The sequence below is a fragment of the Salvia hispanica genome, chromosome 4 (assembly GCF_023119035.1).
Source record: "Salvia hispanica cultivar TCC Black 2014 chromosome 4, UniMelb_Shisp_WGS_1.0, whole genome shotgun sequence".
Lineage (NCBI taxonomy): Eukaryota > Viridiplantae > Streptophyta > Magnoliopsida > Lamiales > Lamiaceae > Salvia > Salvia hispanica.
Genome location: NC_062968.1, coordinates 14130215 through 14151378, shown reverse-complemented (window position 1 = coordinate 14151378; position 21164 = coordinate 14130215). Strand labels below are relative to the sequence as shown.

Here is a 21164-nt window from a genome sequence, read left to right as displayed (position 1 = left end):
TTATTGATAAAGATACTATTTTTTAAGAGGGATATACCTTTCGTAAGAAAGTAGAGTCCAAATTTACAATAGCATAATTTTCATAAAGTTCTATATGCCACTCTAAATGGAATCTTTTATTGCTTTGGTATGGTACCAATGAATTTGTAAAGAAACAAAAGTGTACAAATGAATTTAGAATTTTATCAAGCAACAAAGGATTCCATTTATTTTATTTATTGTTATCAATGGAATGGCACATTGAACTTTAGTTGATTAAAAAGGGAAGCTTTTTTTATTGAAAAGTTGACAGCATTATTATGAGCATTATGATCCCCTTTGCATCATACGATATAGCATCATTAATGTCACTATTGCACGTTCTACCAAAACTAATATGGCTAATAGCATTTAAATAAGTAACAAATAAATACAATTATATTTATACAGTTTAAAGGCCATTTAAAATAGATACAAGTTGGCTTCAACTTAATACTAGTACTATTCTATATATCTATACTTCTATATTTATTTATTATTAAAGCGGGAGTTTTCAATTTACAAAAAATTAATTTGAATGACAATAACAAAATATAGCATACATAAATAAATAAGTCATTATCCTTTTTATATACAAAATGTCGTATTTTGAAGAAATACATGACCACAATGATGCAACGTAAATTGTATTCGAAAATATAGTGAAATCGCATTCCTCTATTTATCTTGTTTATATTTGTGATTATTTGTGCGTTAAAATGTTTGTGTATCTTAATCGATTTGATTCTACGTATCACTATTACACTCATCATGCATAAAATTCTTATTCTAGAAGAAAGAAATTAAGATTTTGGAAAACAAACATTATTTATACATAGTCACCAAAATTTTTCATTATATTGTTTTTGTATGTATCAGCAATTCAACATTTAAATATTTTAAAAATAGTTTCTGAACGTGTAAATTGCGCTGGCTACAGCTTGATGTAGCTGTAAATTATTTGATAATTTTGCTGCCACAGTGATTTTAAGTTTTACTTGTAGAATTTCAAAATTCCAACCACTCAATTTGACGAATTTTCTACAGGAAGCTTCTGTTTTTCCTTATTCATTTCATCTTGCAATCCCCCCCACTCGATCTCGTCAGCAATTCATCAACGCCGTATCTTCAGATCTAGCATACGTTGAAGGAGGCTGTGAATTTCTCAGGCGTGTTTTTTTTATCGTATTTACTACTTCAATTCACTCTATGCGGCTCCAGATCTCATTTCTGTAATCTGTATCCATTGAATCCAGCTTATTACTTATCTGTTTGATTGTAGCTGATGTTTTGGATCTCTATTAAAGTTTTATTATATGTAGAGGGAATCGTTTGCTTATTAGGGGATTTTTGTTGTTGTTTTACTTGCATTGTTATTGGATTATGACTGTTCCTTGTTATTTTTCTTCCGTCGATTGGTATCCCGTTTTGGTGGTAGGTTTTTTTAGAAAGATTGTTGCTTGTTGGACTTCACTTTTATGTGCTCTAATTGATTCCAGTGAATGACGATTTTTTTTTTTTTTTGAAATTGATCTGTATCATTTTGAACCTTGCATTTGTGATTCACTGAAGAGAAAATGTTTTCTTGTGCTTTATTGAAATATACTATTTTCTTTTTGCTGTGCAGGCAAGTTGATCGAGTTAGCTAATTCGGCATCTCTCAGGCAAGGGTGGAATGAAGAAAGTTTTTGATCAAACTGTCCGTGACATGTCAGTTTCTCTTTTAACTTTATTTACTGAATATGCTGTCTTCGCAGTTTACACTTTATTTCATGGTTCGTCTTACCACTATTATTTTACCAGTTTATCTTCACTCAAATTTCTCCAGTAGTCCAGTGTCTAGATTATAGAAGAAGGTGTTAGGAGGCTACTCTGAATATAGAATTGTTGAGCTATCAAGCTTGCACAAGCACAACTTATTTAGATATACCATTCAGAATCTTAGATATTGCGGTGATTTAGTTAGATCATATCTTAGTTTTGGTCTGGCAAACATTTTCTTAGGAATGTTTTGTTCGTCATCTTGCAGTAAGAGAGGGGTCAACAAGAAAGTTCTGAAGGTCCCTTCAATAGAACAGAAGGTAATTTATTTTTGAATGACTTTTCTCTTTGTACTTCACATCTTTTTTTCTTCTTCTTTCTATTGATTTTGGCCAGATTGTGATTTTTAAAATATGATTGTAATAATGAGCCGCTGTGTAGCTTTTTCTTGTTAGTGGTTTTAACTAAGTGGTGCTTGTTTTTTTTGTCCCCCCCCCCCCCTTCAGGTTCTCGACGCAACTAGCAATGAGCCCTGGGGTCCTCATGGATCCCTTCTTGCTGATATTGCTCAGGCGACTAGAAACTAGTAAGTATAGGCTGACTCAAGTCTCAATATACTTCACTTGGGTTACTTTTCATGTAGATGGTATTGAGCCTTGCTTTTTAACAGTCACGAGTATCAGATGATCATATCAGTAATATGGAAGCGTATAAATGATACTGGAAAAAATTGGCGGCATGTCTACAAGGTTTGTCTTTCTTTAATTTGAGATTTCCTTTTTGGTAACCATTTTAATGTTTTAGCTTCTTATTTTGTTCATTCATGAGCTCCAAAGCATCAACTCCATATATAGGGAGATAACTCTGATTCATCTTCTGATACCCCTGTTTTGGAATATTTTAATGATGTTACTTTTTTGCCACCATTTTTAACAACCAAATCATATTTTTTTGCTGATTTCTCTACAGGCATTGATTGTCTTGGAATACCTAATAGCCCATGGGTCTGAGCGTGTCATAGATGATATCAAAGAACATGCATACCAAATATCAGTTAGTTTCTTTATTATTTAAACTATTTCCTTATAGAGCTTCACCTTGGCTGTAAGTTGATGGGTGGTGTTTCTATCTTTTCCTCTTCACAGACATTGTCCGATTTCCAATACATTGATTCCAGTGGAAAAGACCAGGGTAACAATGTTAGAAAGAAATCTCAGAGCATAGTAGCTCTTGTAAATGATAAGGAAAGGATACAAGAGGTTCGTGAGAAGGCTGCTGCTAACAGGGACAAGTAAGTAACACAACATAGTACATACTCTCCTATTGCTTCTTCGACTTATTCTTAATGATATATATATTAGGTTCTGTACTATGACTTATTATTTTCGGTAGTTATTTTGCTATTTGAAGGCTGTATTTGGCTATTTGCAAAGATTCGTTTGTTACTAAATGTATGTATGCATAAGTGTTCCTTGAATATGCTTCATCTGGCTTAACATCTCCCATTTTGAGGCATAGATTTTGAAATTCCATAGCTATGCTTTTATTAATGTTTTAAGGGATGAATCTACTTCGGGTAGCGTTTGTAAATGAAATTTTTTCAAGCATAATCTTTGTATTAAATTGACTCATAGTCTCGTATTCAAGTTTCAGTCATGTGACCAAGGCCTTTCAGGGAGCTGTGCCAACCCTGTTCTATGGGCTCCTTAGGGTGCAATTATGTGTTTTTTTTTCCTGCACAATAGAGAAAAAACAAATTCATGGTATACATAAAGTTAATTTATCTCTTAGAATTTTATTTTTGTTTCTTTCCATATTTTCTTTGTTCATCTGCCTTCTCTTTGCATATTGTTTAGGTTCTTATGCAACTTTTACTTGTCTGTGTGTTTGTATTACATAATTATTTTTCTAATCATGCTGCAACTTATCATAAACCAAAATATATTATATGGTTTATCTTTGGTAAAGCTGTGTACTTGCTTTTATAAACATTATATATCAACAGATTCCGTAGTACTCCTACCGGTGGTATGTACCATCCTGGCTCTGGAGGGTATGGAGACAAATATGATGATGATCGATATGGAAACCGAGATGATGATAGGAATGGCTATGGGAGAGATAGAGAATGGGGTTCTAGAGATGAGGATAGATATGGTCGGTATGGAGAATCATATGGCCGTGATGGTGACAGATATGGTAGAGATAATGAGCAGCGATTTGGCCGAGATGGGTACAAGGATGATGACTACCAAGAAAGAAGTCAAAGCTATGATGATTATAATTATGGGTCAAGAAGTAGAAGTGCTGATCAAGATAGAAATCCTGCAAATGAAGTTGATGTCCAATATTCATCCAGGTTTGTCGAGTCTCTTTTTTCTCATAATCAGTAAATTTCTTGGACCTAATTTCCTTGGTGGCCAGATTGGACCTTTTCCGTGCTACGAAAAGAGTGATTTTACCAATTGTGATAAATTTAGCCCCGAAAGTAATAAAAACATACTCCCTCCTTTTCCTAAAAATAAGAACTCTGGAACCGGCACAAGTTTTAATGCAAAAATGGTAAAGTAAAAGGGATGAAGAGAAAAAATTGGTAAAGTATGAGAGAGGAAGAGAAAAAGTAGTGAAATTAGGGTTAGTGGATTGTGGGGTCCATTTCGTAAAATGGAGAGTTTCTATTTTTAGGAAACAAACTAAAAAGGAAAGCTACTTTTAGGAAACAGAGAGTATTTGTTTGTGTTGAGATCTGTTTTAAGTAGTTGTTAAGGGAACTAAAATGTCAATCAAATATTAGGCTATGAACAATGTTGAATAATACTCCCACGTACCGTCCGCCAAAAACTGTACAGTTTTGCCATTTTGGACCATCCATCAAAATTAGTGTACTTCTGTTTTTAGTAAGTTTTTCTTTCTAATGAGGTGCTCTCATTCTCTACTAATAATACTTCAATCATTCTTTCTTACTGTCTCTCTCCTACTTTACCAATTTCACATTAAACCCCGAAGGGAGTATAACTGAGCCAAAATTTTAGTATCGATTGGCCTAAAATGTGTGTTTGACTTCTAAAATGTTTTGCTGAGTCTGAAGAAAACAATTTATTCATAAATGTTTCTCCAGCTTAATCTTTTTAACTCAGGCTTATTATAAGTGCTTTTAAAGTTGATTTCATTATGGGAAGTGTGTTAAAATATTCCTCAACGTGAAACCTTTTCGTTTAAGCTTATATAGTTGGCCATTTGGATTGTAGAAATGCAATGGTTAAAAATACAACGACCTACTAGTCTGCAAACTTCAATATTTGTTGTGAAGATTGAGGAACCTAATTATGTTGGACGAGTTGGTGAAAACATGTAAAATATTCCTCAACAAAGTAGCATATGTCTTGCCTTGCCAATACTGGTGTGTGCAATATAGAAACAAACCTATATAAGATTTCAATCGGGTCAACCCTACTTGGGTTGCAGGCTAGCCCAGCCCATCGGGCTAATGGAGTGTTAACATGTTAACATGTGATCTTTCTAATGTATAATGATGAAAATTACTCATATTTATAGAATGTAAAACATTTCATTAGAATTTTCGGAATATATACTTTAACTCAAAAACTATTAAATACTAGTACTTGTGAAAAAAGAAGATGACATATAATATGACTGACGTTTGATAAATCTTGAGTTGTTGAATCATTTAACATATATAGTAGGTCATGATGGATCTTGACATTGAAAATTTAGTTCAAGATTTGTAAAATTAAAATGGAACATAAACACGTTTTGATAAATTTTGAAGTTTGTTTTGGAATTAAGACGATTTCTTATACTGAATTTGAATTTTCAATTCAATTATCTATTAGTATTATATTATATCAATAAAAATTAAAAATCTAACTCTATGTGTATTAAATATAAAATAGAAAGTTAACTTTTTTGAATAGTTATTTATATTTTAACTATCATCATTCAAGTCTCCAATCAGTTTCACGGAGAAGAACATTACACCTATATCTAACCTGCTGAGCCAGGTTCCAGGTCATGCCCTACTTAGGTTACGGGCTGATCTGTTGTAATTTTACCGGGTTAGAAATTTCCAAATCTAACCCTCTAAATTTAGTGGCTATTCGGGCTCCATGGATTTTTGGCTGCACCGACATCTTTTACCTATAATTATTGCTTGATATTTTCTTTGAAAATAGGACTTGACATCTAGTAGAAGAGAAACGAAACCTTGCTGCTGAAATTAAGATTTGAGTACTTGTCAAAGCACCTTATGCAAACACTTAAATACTCCCCCAGTTCCATGTTAATAGAGGCGTTTCATTATCTGCACTCGTTTTAGAAAAATAATTATAAATAGTTAACGTGGAGAAAGAGTAAAGTAAGAAAGAGAATACGGTAGATAAGACTCTTCTCTACATTGTTCTCTTTCTTACTTTACTCTCTCTCCACTGAAACTATTTATTACTCCCTCCGTCCCCAAAGAGTATGAACTTTGGGTTCGACACGGGATTTAATAAATAAGGGGAAAAGTAAGAGAGAGAAAGGGTAGTGGAAATAATGTTAGTGGAGAGTGGGGTCCACATGATTATAATGGTAAAAGTGTTAATGGTAATGGTATAAGTTGTAAATAAAATGATGTGTAGGGGTAGTATGTTGTTTGAATTTTTCAAAATTAGAAAGCTCATACTCTTTAGGGACGGTCGAAAAAGGAAATAGTCCATACTGTTTGGGGACGGAGGGAGTATCATTTTTTCAAAACGAGTACAGAAAATGAAATGACTCTACTACTATGGAATGGAGGAAGTATTATTTTTCCAAAATGAGTGCAGATTATGAAACGCCTATATTAACATAGAACGGAGGGAGTACTAAATATGGCTGACAACATAGTTAGTAAGACGTTTCTAATCAGTAGGTTGAGGGTTCATGTCACCACAGAGGGAAAATGGGCAGCCATTATTGATTCTCTATAATGATAATAATAATAGCTACAATGTGTAGCAGGTTCATCTCCAGAATCTTTGTTGATAATGCTCCTTTGAATGGTTTTCTGCCCACTAAAATAGTGTGGTAGCTAGAAAAACTACCTTGTCAATTTTGTGGCCCCACCAAGTATTCCTCAGTTCCTCTATATAGAAATATAAATTTTATCCTTTTCCTTTTCAGAGGAAGTGGTACAAAAGTTGACGAGCAAGCTCAAGATGGAAGGTATGTTCAATTGATCTATTTTGATGTAGTGTTCTTATGAAATGATTATTAACTGAAGATGTCTAACTTGTTTGATTTTTAAATCAGTACTACCGGTAAGAAGCTTGAAAGTAGATATTCTGGGCAAAGTGCTGGTGCACCTCCTAGTTATGAGGATGCCATTACTGGAAACCACAGTCCTTCATACAATGAAAGGTATGATTTCATATATATTTGCCTTCCAGTGTTTTCAGTAGTGCATTAGTTCTGAACCCATATCATCATATCAGTAGTAGGGATGGAGAATCTTCACAAGCATATGCCCCAAAAGCTTCCTCCTCCAAAGATGCTAGCCCAAGCCATACAACTGCAGCTGCTCCACACCCTATTCCTGCCTCACCTCCTGCTTTAGCATCCCCTCCTAATTTAATTCAGACTACAGCTCAGCATAGCAACAGGGAAGTTGATGGATTTGATGAATTTGATCCTAGAGGTTCATTTTCAGGTAAAGATCTAGTAATGCTTGGAGCTGTACTTCACTTTATTTCTTAGAGCTGTACTTCACTTTATTTCTTAATGTTCTTTTTAGTTCCTGGACTATGTTGATTGTTTGGATTGATGGTGCTTCCAGATGTCTGTCATGCCATAGACTCTTGTAGTTGTTGAGATTATAATTCATTATTGGTTAAAAGACAATGTTTTGATTGAGCTTGCAATAGTTAGGGTGTATCTAAATGATATTATTATTTTAACTCATATAGGTTGCTTTCTCAGTCATAATTTCATTTGGAATTTTATTTTAGTCACTCTATGTTGGTCACGATGGAGGCATTTAAAATTAATGACTGTAGTTGAAATTTCAGTTTCGTTTTTATTGCTATTATTGCATAAAATCTATTAAATGTAACTTTTGATGAATAATTGATTTTGTTTGTTTTTTGGCCGCAAAAAATATAAAATTGAAATATTAGATGCTATTTCTCCGTGATCTGACGTCATATGATTTCTTTGTACTACTTATTCTGGACTCGTGATTTTTTTCCATTTATTTACATGCTATTGGCAAGTTCCAGATGTTGGGCTCATACTATTTTCTGTTTTCATAAATATAGCTGCCCCTGCTATCTCAAATGGCATAACTCCTGCCTCATCTGCTGTGGAAATGGATTTGCTGGCTCTCGTGCCTGTTGGGCAGCCTGATGTTGAATCTGAAGCTAAACCAAGTGCAGGCTTTACCTCTGGACCCACATTTGCTGGTGGGCCGCCACCACCATTGACTAACAATCAGGTAATTTACTGATATTGCTTTCTGACTGATGACATGTTTTGTGTACAAACAATTTTGTAGTGTATACATCTAGTGAAGTGGTTAATTGTGAGAATATCACATGCCAAATCAGAATGATGAAAATGGGGCCAGGAAAAAAAATTCCTTTTGCTTGTTACTGTGAACTGGACATGTGGTTTTGGTGTGAACATTATGGAAATTTGACCCCATTTATTCCTGAATTTGTTTCAGCCTTTCGATGATCCATTTGGTGATGGTCCTTTCAGAGCTATTAGATCTACTGGTGTACCAACTGACCATCAGATCAGTACATCCTCTAATTCCTTCTCTGCAAATTCCAATCAGAGCCTCAATGTGCCTGATTCAGCTCCTCAGAAACCAGCAACTGAAGTTGGGGGTGCATTGTATAATGCAACAGACATGCCGTCGGGTCCTTTTGGAATGCCACCCACTTCAGGCACATCATTTCCACAACAGGAGTCATCAACTACCAGCCAAAATATTGATATATTAGCAGACATTCTACCGCCCTCGGCCCCCCAATCTTTTGTTAATACACAAACTGGTTACCAAGCCGCACCAAACCAATCTGTGCCTCACAGCGGATTTCCACCTCAAACCAATCAACCCACAATGCAGCCATCTCTAACTGGTCAGTATGCACCCCAAAATGGTTTTCAAGCACAACCTGGCCAACCTACTGGTTTTCCTCCTCAACATGGTCAGCCTTCATTACAAGTGAATTATCCTCAACCAACACAGTCTACTCCACAAGCAAGCTTTCCTTCTCAAACCATGGCCTTAACCCTTTCTGGTCAAGCTGCTCAGGCACCACATTCAGGTTTTCATTCTCAAGGTGGTTCTATGCAGCCAAATCAGCCAAACTCGAACTTTTATGGAGCTTACCAAAACCAATCAATGGCTGCGGCCCCATCTGGTGGGTACATGGTTCCTCCTACTTCCACAGGAGTTGCTACAAATCAAAATTTCCTTTCACAAAGTGGTTCTCAAGCTCCACAAGTACAATCAAGCAGTCTTGTGGCTCCAGTGTCAGTTACTCAAGCTTCAACAGGTTCTTCTGCTGGAGCTCCTAAACCATCCGCAGACAAGTTTGAGACTAAGTCCACTGTTTGGGCTGACACTTTGAGCCGCGGACTGGTCAATCTAAATATTTCTGGATGTAAGTTTGGCATTTTCATTTTCTGACCGAGCACATTTCATCACTGAGCCTAAATCATTATTGAAATTTATGCAGCAAAAACAAATCCACTGGCTGATATAGGAGTTGATTTTGATGCCCTAAATCGCAAGGAGAAAAGGATGGAAAAACAACCAGCAACTACTGTAGCATCTACAGTTACCATGGGCAAAGCAATGGGCTCCGGATCTGGGATTGGACGTGCTGGTGCTGGTTCTCTAAGGCCTCAGCCTAACCCAATGATGGGTTCTGTTGGGAATTTTAACATGGCAGGTGGACCTGGTGGGGGCATAGGGATGGGCATGGGTGGCTATGGGAGAAGCCAACCGATTGGGAGAGGGATGGGGATGGGACCGGGTGTAGGTATGAACATGCCGGGAGCTATGGGTATGGGAATGAACATAGGTATGGGCCCGGGGATGAACACACAACAACCTATGGGACATCCTCCTAGAAGTACTGTACCTGGGAGCTACATTCCGATGATGGGAGCTGGAAACTACAGCCAACAACCATATGGTGGCTACCGATGAGCTTAGAACCACTACATAGAACCATGGTAAACTGAGGTGATATTGCTGGTTTATTTTATGGAGAAAATGAGTCCCCACCCATAAACGTCAATTGACAATCAGATATTGCAACCAACAAGTTTATGTTCACTTGTAACTTTTTATGTTGGCTGTGTGTAACATGTGTATTAATTCTTTTTGGGGTTCTGTTTTCTATATGATATATTTTTAGGTCGCAATGAGCTACTGTACGTGCCCCATAGTAATATAGTTGTTGCTTATTGATCTTGTATAATATCAGTATTTAGGTTTACCTCTCTCAGGTGGCCAATTTTTTTGTGATGTTCTTATGCACCATTTTGATAGTACAGTACTTGAAAGGTGGTTGCTTACCATCAATAAATTTGACATTCATTTTTAATTCCATAGTTATGCTTTGGTTGTTGGTTTCTCCGGTATGATTATGTCTCAATGAAACAATTGTTTGCATTTGATTTGGATGAGGAATGCACAAGAATGTGGCGAACTTATTATTGTCTGAAGGTAAATCTGGATTTTTGTGAAACTTGATGGAACTTGACCAATGTAAAACCTAGAAATTTGTTTAAATTATTTGTGTGCTCGAATCATTTGACTGGGTAAAGTCTATTAGCAATGCAGGATATAATGTTTTCACTTCTCTAGCCTTTAAAATCAGAAAACGGAGAACATAGTACTACTTAAATTGGTTGTTAACATTGCAATGCAGGATGTAAATTTTTAAGGTTAAATATAATTTTTTGGATTGTTAATGGAATGAAGCAAGGATGTCCTCATTTCTTCCATATCCGTCTCTGCCTTTGTCTTTTTCCCTTGCTTATCAAATTATCAATTGGTGACATTGTATTGAATTGAGTATGCTAAAAAGCACCTGTAATTGTAGATAAAGTTTGTGTCCTTGCATCAAATCTGCAGAACCACAGCGATCTCTCCTTTGTAAAACTGGTAATAAAATTGAATGCCCCCTCAAATATAGGCATGCATGAAACAAAAGCTAATTGAGGAAAAAAAGATGAAACAAAAACTAAACACTAAAGAGGAACAATTCCTGATCTTACACATTTACTACTGCACAGACACAGCACAACCCCCTCTTTATTTCATTTCCCTCTGCATTAATCCGAGAGAATAGTTGTTAGTTCCGGCTAAAGAGAGAGAGGAAGAAGAGAAATGGCCAAACCAAATTCCTTCTTCATGTTCTGCTTCGGAGATTTTGCCACAAAACTGGTAACAATTCTTATAGTTTATACTAACGTTCATGAATGTCTATGTCTTACGGTTTTGAAACATGCAGGCTGTCCCAACTACGTTCGTAGAGGATCACGGATTGCATCGTCGATGTCAAGTGTCGCTGCGCCTCATAACCCAACCAGCGGCAGCATCTTGGGCCGTCAAAATCAGGAAAATCGACAGCGATTTCTACATGGTCGATGGTTGGTCCAAGTTCGTCGAGGACAACCACATCCTCGAAATGAAGCTACTTAACTTCCACATCGTTGGAAATTCCATTCTCCACGTCGCCATTTACGGCCATGATTCCTGCCTTGAACTCGGTAAGCTCTTTATCATTAGGAATAGTTACCATAATTTACACTCCATATATAAATAATTTAACTTATTATAACCGACTTCCTATTTTTACTATTGTATTTTTTTTTACCGATTTTAGATAATTTAAACAATATAAAATGTCTATGGAATTTTTCAGAAGAAATAAGAGAATGGAAATATTTAGGCTAAGTTGTGCGTTTAGTTTATAAAATGTTGTGTTTTGAGCAAAGCATGTCATGTTGTGTTTTTAGCAACAGAGATCCTCCCCTTGTTGAACCCTTTAAATACTTTGTCTTTTGGTTTTAATGGGAATTTTACAACTTTTATGATTAAAGAAACAGAGCTACAAAGTGTAGAGCAGCAAGTAAGGCAGTTGAGATTCATTAAGAGAGTGAAGGAGTACCATATCTTAGATCAAAGACCGGTGATCACACTAAACTTTTACTATACAGTATTTTGTACTCCATTTTTTATGAAAATGTATTATTGAAGTTTGACGATTTGTAACAGGAGATTCCAAAAGAGTTTTCGGATGCTATGAAGATGGGAAATAAGGGGAAGATACTTCTAAAGGATTGGAAGGGAAGGAAGTGGGCGATCAGCATAACACATCGGAATGCTGGGATTTGTGCTTTTAGCGCTGGATGGAAGAAATTCCTCAATGCTAACAACTTGGAGGTTGGAGCAATCCTGCTCTTCGATTTTGACATGGAGGATTCTAGTGATGTGCTTAAGGTTGTGTGCCTCGGAGCTCAAGATGGAGAAGAAATGCTCGCTCGAGCTACTTATGGAGGCTTCATCCCCTCTCACTAGTTATTACTATTGAGCATATTTGGATCTCACATTGCATTGATATAATAGGGTGGATTGTGGGTTGAGTGAGTGTAACATTGTTCTTCCCTTTCAGTGCCAACATGTTGTTTACCATCTCAACATTGTACTAACTAATGGTGTGCATCGAACACATGGATTATTATGTTCAAGAGTACTCTCTTTTTTTTTTACTTGTATTGTATGTGAACAAATGGTTTACTTTAGGTCTCTTCTTAGGGCATCCGCATCGCTGCGGGATGTTGTCTCGATCTCGTCTCGACGAGATGAGACGGCATCGAGACAGCGATGCGGGATCCGTCTCGTCCCGACGAGACGAGCTGTCTCGATGCGTGACGCGTCCCGGCGAGGCCGGCCTCGAGCTGGCGAGACATGCGCGCGGCGCCACGTGGCGCGCGCTGGCGGATGGCGTGACGCCCACTCGCCGACCCGTGGGTGGGCGTCGGAATTATGACGTCATAATTCATTTTTTTTTAAAAAAAATCAATTTTTCGAAAAAAAAAACTTAAAAAAAACGGTAATATGACCGTTCAACGGTCATATTTTAAAAAATTTTATTTTATTTTATTCTGTAAATATTCTTCTCATTCTCCATTTTACACACATCTATTATTCTCTCATCTCTATTTCTTTCCTCTCTAATCACTTCTAAAAAATCATTCCTTTATTTTTTTCTTCTCCCAAATTTAATCCATTATGGATCCATTTGAGCAAATGCGTCGAATAATGGAAGAATCGCTAGAAGAAGATCGACGTAGGGAGGAGGAAGCCATCGCGCCTCCTCAAAGGCGACCCCGAACTTACATCCATCGTAACCGGGAGGAAGCCGCCGCAAAGTTGGAACGTGATTACTTCAGTCCGAACCCGGTATGGGGAGATATCTACTTCCGTCGCCGTTTCCGTATGTCACGCGCGCTATTTTTGCATATCGCAAATACATTGGCGGGGCGGGAAGAGTACTTCAGAGAAGGGTTCGACGCTGTTGGCCGTCTTAGCCACACGACGCTCCAAAAATGTACTGCAGCGATCTGCCAGCTTGCTACTGGACAAATGGCGGATTCGTTCGACGAATACCTGCACGTCGGAGAATCCACTGGAAGACTTTGTTTGTTGAACTGGCTGCAAAGGCGTCCGGGCAGCCTTCACCGACGAATTTCTGAAGAAGCCAACCACCGCAAATTGTCAGTTTCTGCTCCAACTTCACGAACAAGTGCACGGATTCCCCGGGATGCTCGGGAGTGTCGATTGCATGCATTGGCAATGGAAGAATTGCCCTGTGGCGTTGAGGGGGTCATACACGAGCGGCCACAAAGGCACCCACCCCACCGTTATACTCGAGGCCGTCGCCGACTACCGGCTATGAATTTTGCATGCGTATTTCGGGGTCCCCGACTCGAACAACGACGTCAACATGCTAAACAATTCCGACCTCTTCAGCGAAGTTCTGAATTGAAAAGCGTCGGCCATCAACTTCATCGCTAACAATCGCCAGTATAAAATGGGGTATTATCTTGCCGACGGCATCTATCCGAAGTGGCCAACCTTCGTGAAGACGTTCAACAGGCCTGCGAACGAAAAGCAGTCTCTTTTTGCGCAGAAGAAAGAGGCTGCTCGCAAGGATGTGGAGAGAGCGTTCGGGGTTCTCCAAGCTCGATTCAACATTATCAAAGCCCCGGCTCGACAGTGGTTTATGGAGAATATGGTCGACATCATGTGTACGTGTATAATCTTGCACAACATGATTGTCGCCGACGAAGGACCTGAGGCGGGAAATTGGTTCGACCCTGAAACCCCGGGAAGCTCAACCGCAAGTAGTCCGCCTCGAAGGGGAGTGCATCCGTCTTTGCAAGAGCGGTTGTCCATTCGGGCAAGGACACGTGATTGTACCGCCCACGCCCAACTCCAAGAGGATCTAATGGAGCACATTTGGGCAAAATTTGGCAACCGTTAGATGATCGTCACTAGATAACTCCTTCTTCTGCTTCTTTGCCTCCATTTTTTTATTTGAATTTAAGTGTGCAATTTGTAATTTCTAGTTTTTTAAATTATGTCTTTTTTATTTTTTTAGGTATTTAAATTGTAATTTTATTTTATTTAATGAAGTGTGTTTTTATTAATTGAATTTGTTGGAAATAAAAATAAAAAATGAAATTGAATGAATAGTTAAGGGATGAGATGGTTAAGAGATGGAGGGATGCAGGTGATGTCTCTTAGTTAAGAGATGAGTTGAAAAGTACAGTGGGGCCTATAAATAGTGAAGAGATGAGACGATGAAGAGACAGATAAGAGACAGGGACGCGGGTGGTCTTACCTAACCTTTTGATGATTATGAACTCTATAAATTCTAACTTTTAATGCATACACATGATTAAGAGTTGTTAAACTGATCTGATGGATTTTTATCTATTCTTTTTTACAACTTTTTTTTTTCTTGGCAAGGTACTAACTTCTAAATTCCAATGCATATTAACATCAGCATCGAAGAGTCGTGATCATTTATATCAAGAGAATTTCATAAAAGATAAGTTTCTTAATAAAGAGGATATGTTCTATAAGGAAACGTCATCAGTGTTTGCTGTTTGCTACTTGACTAAATGTGTATTAGTGTTTATTGCGTGTGTTAATAATAAATTTATTATAATAATAATAATAATAATAATAATAATAATAATAATAATAATTATTATTATTATTATTAAATCCTCTCTCAAAAAATAAAATTCTATTCAGTACTCCGCAGTCATACTAAACTTTGTCATGCATGTAGGAATTTTTCTAACGCATTAATTTCATGTACGTTTATCAAATTATCTTCACATTAAAAATTGTCAATCCTAATTAGATAAAATAGGAACAGCAGGTCTATTTTAATTGCGTTCGATTTAATAAATAAAACAATAGTAGAATATAATAAGGGATAATTCAAGATGAATTTCATATAGGACTAAATTAGTTTGGAATTTTATGATATTATTTGGTTGATAAAATTATAAAAAAGATTAATATAGATTTAAGCTTATTTATTATCGTGAATCAATAAACAATTGGACAAAAATAAAGAAGCAAACAACACATGTAGCTTATTAATCTCATTAATCGAGAAGCAATCAACACCCATTAATTAACTACTATTACTACTACAAACCAATTAATCTCTATTAATCTAGAAATAATCGATCAAAATTAAGAAGTACTAGTAACCAACAGGCATTGATCATTAAAAATAACTGTATAACTTTTAATTACAAAAGATGCCATTTACATGTAACACAATATAGTAGAATAATCGAGTTTTATTCAAAAGAATACTTATTTTATTTATAAGAGAAATAATTTGTACGTAAGTATCAAAATAATTAATTTTAACACACTTTGATGTGAAAACTTAATAACTTTTTTGTCGAGAATGGTAATAAAAGGGAGGTCACTAAGTTTTGTCAAAATACAAATAGAAAGAGATAATTATTGAATCCACATCTAATCTGAGTCATTGACATAAATGTTTTAAAATTATAGCAATAATCCATTAATATCAAAATGAAACAGAAGTCTCATATAGTCCAATGAGTGCATCGTAATTTAGCAGTTAATCCGTGTTGCTCTGTAAACTAATGTGCAAGTTATAAGTATCGATAATTGAATTGATTAGTCATAATCCAAATTATGATTAATTAATACCCCTATAAAACCCCGCCCTTTCAAACTTTCCTTAATTAGAATCTGACTCTCCACATCAATGGCGTCTTCCCTTTGCATTTCCCGCCACCCAATCTCACCGCGCCTCTCCAACAACACAACCCTCCTCCGCTCCACCAATCTCAGAACCGCCGTTCGCTGCTCCCTCCCGCGCCCTGGCTACGTCCCTAATCACATCCCCGACCCTAGGTATGTCCGCGTCTTCGACACCACCCTCCGCGACGGCGAGCAGTCCCCCGGCGCCACCATGACCGCCGATGAGAAGCTCCACATCGCCCGCCAGCTGGCCCGCCAGCTCGCCCGTCTCGCCGTAGACGTAATCGAGGCCGGATTCCCTGCCTCCTCCGCCGCCGACTTCGACGCCGTCAGGATGATCGCCGCCGAGATCGGGAGCGCCGGCGCCGATCACGTCCCCGTCATCTGCGCCCTCGCGAGGTGCAACCAGAGGGACATCGAGAGGGCGTGGGAGGCCGTCAGGGTCGCGATGAAGCCGCGGATCCACACGTTCATTGCCACGAGTGAAATACACATGAAGTACAAGCTGAAGATGACGCCGCAGCAGGTCGTTGATAAGGCTAGGTCTATGGTGGCTTATGCCCGGAGCTTGGGCTGTCACGACGTCGAATTTAGTCCCGAGGACGCCGGAAGGTATGCCTGCCCGCCCTAATTTCATCGTTATTCATGGAGTGGAAAAAAAATTGTTCCGAAATCTAATATTTGGTCTATGGTTGTGAATTAACGCGACATTTTGCATCAATCTCATCTTCTCTCCCTCTCTAACCTTCTCTCACAGATCAGACAGAGAGTTCCTTTACATGATTTTAGGAGAAGCTATAAGAGCAGGAGCAACAACTATTAATATTCCTGATACAGTTGGCTATACATTGCCCACTGAATTTGGTCAACTGATTGCTGATATAAAATCCAACACTCCTGGAGTTGAAAATGTGATAATCTCAACACACTGTCAGAATGATCTTGGACTTTCTACTGCTAATACCTTAGCGGTATGCATTTATTTCCTTGCTGTGATTAATATGCATGGGTTTGTTGTGAGCATATCTGACTACAGGGGGCACACGCTGGTGCAAGGCAAGTAGAGGTTACCGTTAACGGCATTGGTGAAAGAGCTGGGAATGCCTCGTTAGAGGAGGTGAGCTTCTTCTCTCACTCTTCATTTTGGTGAGTCTCTTACATAGCACAGGATGTAATAATCAAATAAGCCTGACATAATATGGGGAGTGTTACTCTGCTTTTTTGCACATCGAATATGTGAGGTTTTTCTCCTTATGAAGACTGAATGAGATGCATTTGTGGAACTTCTGTCAGATAGTGATGACATTAAGTTGACTGGTTTTTGAATGATGAAAGAACAAATAAAAGTTGAGAGAGGAATGGAGAAGCATTTAGGCCTTTTTGCCTCATGATCCCTGCCCCCTGTGGATGCATTTATCATTGTCTTCTGAAAACTAACCAAAATATTCACTTCCCTGAAGGTTGTGATGGCCTTGAAATCACGCGGAGAGCAATTATTAGATGGTCTTTATACAGGGATCAACACACAACACCTTACTATGGCTAGTAAGATGGTATAATCATACTACCTTTTAGTAAATTAAACATTTTTTCCCTTTTCTATTACACTTCTAATATTGGAATTACAGGTTGAGGAATACAGTGGGCTGCGCATCCAGCCACACAAAGCAATTGTTGGAGCTAATGCATTTGCCCATCAAAGTGGCATCCATCAGGTTGGTGTTTGAAAACAATCTATGTCTGGGAACTTGGTTTTCTTTCATTGGCAGGGGAAGAATACAGGGTAATAACACACTCCTCTTTGTTTTTCACTTTGTTATACACATGTAGGAATGCCCCCTCACATGCATAAAAAGATCCAACTAGTTGCATCCATGGTTAGTATAAACAGTATGAGAACTATGTGCTTGTCAGTCCTAGTTTGCAGCTGTAAATTGTCCATCCTAGTTTTAAACATATTGTCTATATCAAAGTTTTCATCAGTCATTTGAGTAGTAACCTGAGATTATGATATGTGAATTATGTGGCCATTTGTGTTAGTTCTGAACTCATTTAATCTTTATCAAAGTTTTATAAGGACATAGCTATTTCGTCCTAGATAAGCTTTCTATGCATAAGGAACAAAGATCACAATGTATTCATTTTCAATATGTTCATTATATTTCCAGATAGATTACTACTGGTGAAGAAGAGGCCACGCTTTAACCTAGAGCAGTATAGTAGTATACTATTTTCTTGTTATTGTTTTTTAACATATTTTTTTGTGTTCCTTGGTGCAGATATAACTATGCTTTCTTGCAATCACGTTTCAGATGCTTTAAATGTTTAGTTGTACACATTTTGTGAAACTGGAATAGTGTGCTCTCTCATGTCCTTTTTATATCACATACATTGGTCTTTTGTTTTTTTAGGATGGAATGCTTAAACATAAAAATACATACGAAATTATATCTCCAGAAGAAATTGGACTTGTTCGCTCAAATGAATCTGGTATAGTGCTTGGGAAACTCAGGTATACTGGACGTACCATGTTAACACTACTTTAATGGTCTTTGATGCATTTTCCTTTTTCCTTCAGTTCATGCACGTTCAAAATTTGTGATTGGTTGAACTCTGTTTAGATAAAAGAATCTATAATGATCTTGTCAGTTCTAGATATTGAATTATTTATATGCTTCCATGGAGAGGAGGCTTAATGACACCATTGTCCATCTTCAACTACATAACATTTTCTAATTCATTTTTTGCCAATAATATTATGCGTAAAGTTGCTTCTTTTCTATATAATCTACTTTTTGGTTTGAGATTTTCCAAACATCATGCAATTACCTTTGCCTTCATGGGCCAAACTGTAGATCATTCTGTGCATGCAAGAACTTTATGTGTTTCTTTAACATTCTCTAAACAGTGGGCGCCATGCTCTGAAAGCAAAAATGTTGGAGGTAATCGAAAATGCAACCGATTTGGAAGTTTATAGTGATTTGTCCTCGATAATATTTCAACTTATCTATGATGAATGTGGTTGTAGCTTGGATATGATATTGATGGCAAGGAACTTGATGGTCTTTTCACACGCTTCAAAACAGTAGCACGAAATAAAAAGGTGATGTATGAATTTATCTCTTGTTACATTCGTATGGTCTGACGTTTTTTGAAATTCTTGATGTACGCAGGGTATCACAGATAATGACCTAATTGCTTTAGTTTCAGATGAAATCTTCCAATCACAGGTTGTTTGGAAACTCATAGACATACAGGTATACTACTTGCAACATCAAGGTAATGATTGGCCTTATTTATCTAGCGCTGGCCTGAATCTTCCTCGTGTACAGGTCACATGTGGCACCCTTAGCCTTTCAACTGCAACCATTAAACTCGCTAACGTGAATGGTGAAGAGCACATGGCTTGCTCAGTTGGGACCGGGCCAGTTGATGCAGCATATAAGGCGGTTGATCTCATTGTTAAGGTCTGAAAATGTTGCTTCACATATCTAACTCATATGCAGATATATAATATTAATTGTCATATTCCATTAACATAGTTCAGCTTGGGACTACGGCAGGTTCCTGTAGTGTTGGTGGAGTACTCCATGAATGCAGTTGCGGAAGGTATAGACGCTACAGCAACGACGAGGGTTTTAATTCGCAGAGACGATGCTGCTGCATCTAACGGGGTTGCTGCCAGCCGAGCTTTCAGGTGGGTCGTATATGCAGACTGCAACAAGTAAGCAAAACTAGAAACTGCACTTTGACGTTTGTTGACATCAGTGGAACGGGAGCAGCAATGGATATTGTCGTCTCTAGTGCTCGTGCCTACATCGGAGCACTCAACAAGATGCTTGGCTTCCAGGCTCCTGCTAAGTCAGAGACTACCAACCAACTCTAAGGCATTTCCTCTCCTGTGGCTGCTTTTAGTTTCTTCTATCGCGTTTCATCAGTCAATGCCTGGAAGCTGCAGCTGGCCACCGGAGATGAGCCGTGGCCTTGGAGTTGAGGGGATGATGTATGTTTCTGGTGTGCTTCCAGATACTGTAAAGTGTAAAGTGGAGTAATAAACTCTCTACTATAGTAAGTAATGCTATTATACTACTACCTCGGTCCCAATTAAGTTGGTATAAAACTTTTGGGCACGAAGATTAAGAAATTGTGTTGAAATAGATTAAATGAAAGTAAAATAAAAGAGAAAAGAGAAAAAAAAGCAGGGGAGAGAAAGAGAGAGTAAAGTAGATGATGAAATAAAATAGAAGTGATTGAATATTTGTTTTTAATCAAATGGGGAAATGACTCGACTTTGTTGGGAGTCCCAAAATACGACTCAGTTTAGTAAGAGTTATATTAGTAAGAGTTATATTTTCTCGGTTCTGATTGGCTGTTTTAATTGAGGATCTGCTGTACCTTTCAAAGGTGGAAATAAATGAAGCAACCAAACATTCCCTACTACATTAGAGAAAAGAAATCATTCAGTATTATCTAAATTGTTTTTAATAGATTCCGTTTTACTATGAATGGCTATCTGTATCATTTTGTTATAGTTTTACTCTTCAAATATTCGAAGAAGATGAGTTATTGGATTTAATAGAAACAAAATGAAATAAAGAGTAAAATTAGCACGATGGATGAAAACTTTTTCACTGTCCCCAATATTACTCAATTTTGTTATTTCCAATTCATAGCCTAAAAATCAAATACTGTCTATGTTCTAAGTACTTCTACCGCATGTCATTTTGAACCATCCCAAACTACTTGTTCTACTTTATTTTTTTATAAACACTTTATTTTTTCTTTTCTTTTATTCTTTCTCTATTAATTTTTTAAAACATGTAGTAGTACTTTTAAGAGAAACGGTGTCAAATATTTTGAGACATATGTAGCAAAATGTAAATTCGGATAACATAGGCGCCTTTTAAAAGAACAATAATAACGTTCACTTGGCTTAGAAGTTTAGAACAATTAAAAAACAAAATAATTTTATACATAACTGGTTTGCTGAATCATTGAACTTTGATTTTGTATTTTCCTCTTTTTATAAAAAGTACAATTGCCAGGTATT

At 37.3% G+C, this 21164-nt stretch overlaps 3 protein-coding genes across 5 annotated transcripts; all 3 read left to right on the top strand.

The window, feature by feature from the left end:
- Positions 1-1031: 1031 nt before the first annotated feature.
- On the top strand, positions 1032-10303 carry LOC125221869 (clathrin interactor EPSIN 2-like). 2 transcript variants are annotated; one of them, XM_048124181.1, is made up of 14 exons: positions 1032-1187; positions 1646-1728; positions 2048-2099; positions 2286-2365; positions 2450-2528; positions 2749-2832; positions 2925-3070; positions 3785-4138; positions 6943-6984; positions 7072-7179; positions 7257-7468; positions 8076-8251; positions 8483-9431; positions 9507-10303. In XM_048124181.1, exons 2-14 carry the CDS (start codon positions 1694-1696, stop codon positions 9980-9982), a joined length of 2793 nt encoding a protein of 930 aa, XP_047980138.1. In that variant the 5' UTR covers positions 1032-1187; positions 1646-1693; the 3' UTR covers positions 9983-10303. The 2 variants fall into 2 exon arrangements, with proteins under 2 accessions (XP_047980138.1, XP_047980137.1); XM_048124180.1 differs by having other exon boundaries at positions 1033-1187; positions 7254-7468.
- A 162-nt stretch (positions 10304-10465) lies between these two features.
- Positions 10466-12555, top strand: LOC125221870 (B3 domain-containing protein REM6-like). 2 transcript variants are annotated; one of them, XM_048124183.1, is made up of 4 exons: positions 10466-11227; positions 11295-11553; positions 11893-11975; positions 12062-12555. In XM_048124183.1, the coding sequence occupies exons 1-4, from the start codon at positions 11171-11173 to the stop codon at positions 12362-12364; spliced, it is 702 nt and encodes a 233-aa protein (XP_047980140.1). In that variant the 5' UTR covers positions 10466-11170; the 3' UTR covers positions 12365-12555. The 2 variants fall into 2 exon arrangements, with proteins under 2 accessions (XP_047980140.1, XP_047980139.1); XM_048124182.1 differs by having other exon boundaries at positions 11887-11975.
- Positions 12556-16118: 3563 nt separating this feature from the next.
- On the top strand, positions 16119-20272 carry LOC125220412 (2-isopropylmalate synthase A-like). The gene is made up of 12 exons (XM_048122586.1): positions 16119-16726; positions 16872-17085; positions 17151-17231; positions 17575-17667; positions 17743-17829; positions 18526-18626; positions 19023-19056; positions 19143-19217; positions 19288-19371; positions 19447-19581; positions 19678-19811; positions 19883-20272. Exons 1-12 carry the CDS (start codon positions 16119-16121, stop codon positions 19998-20000), a joined length of 1764 nt encoding a protein of 587 aa, XP_047978543.1. The 3' UTR covers positions 20001-20272.
- Positions 20273-21164: the final 892 nt, after the last annotated feature.

What these genes read in the sequence shown, in the direction of transcription:
- LOC125221869 (XM_048124180.1), top strand. Translation starts at nt 1,694, where the DNA reads ATGAAGAAAGTTTTTGATCAAACTGTCCGTGACAT. An exon ending in GCTGCTGCTAACAGGGACAA is followed by an intron (nt 3,071 to 3,784) that starts GTAAGTAACACA and finishes ATATATCAACAG; the next exon opens with ATTCCGTAGTACTCCTACCG. An exon ending in CAATCTAAATATTTCTGGAT is followed by an intron (nt 9,432 to 9,506) that starts GTAAGTTTGGCA and finishes AAATTTATGCAG; the next exon opens with CAAAAACAAATCCACTGGCT.
- LOC125221870 (XM_048124182.1), top strand. Translation starts at nt 11,171, where the DNA reads ATGGCCAAACCAAATTCCTTCTTCATGTTCTGCTTCGGAGATTTTGCC. An exon ending in TGATTCCTGCCTTGAACTCG is followed by an intron (nt 11,554 to 11,886) that starts GTAAGCTCTTTA and finishes TTATGATTAAAG; the next exon opens with AAACAGAGCTACAAAGTGTA. An exon ending in ATATCTTAGATCAAAGACCG is followed by an intron (nt 11,976 to 12,061) that starts GTGATCACACTA and finishes GATTTGTAACAG; the next exon opens with GAGATTCCAAAAGAGTTTTC.
- LOC125220412 (XM_048122586.1), top strand. Translation starts at nt 16,119, where the DNA reads ATGGCGTCTTCCCTTTGCATTTCCCGCCACCCAATCTCACCGCGCCTC. An exon ending in CTACTGCTAATACCTTAGCG is followed by an intron (nt 17,086 to 17,150) that starts GTATGCATTTAT and finishes ATCTGACTACAG; the next exon opens with GGGGCACACGCTGGTGCAAG. An exon ending in CGGTTGATCTCATTGTTAAG is followed by an intron (nt 19,582 to 19,677) that starts GTCTGAAAATGT and finishes GGACTACGGCAG; the next exon opens with GTTCCTGTAGTGTTGGTGGA.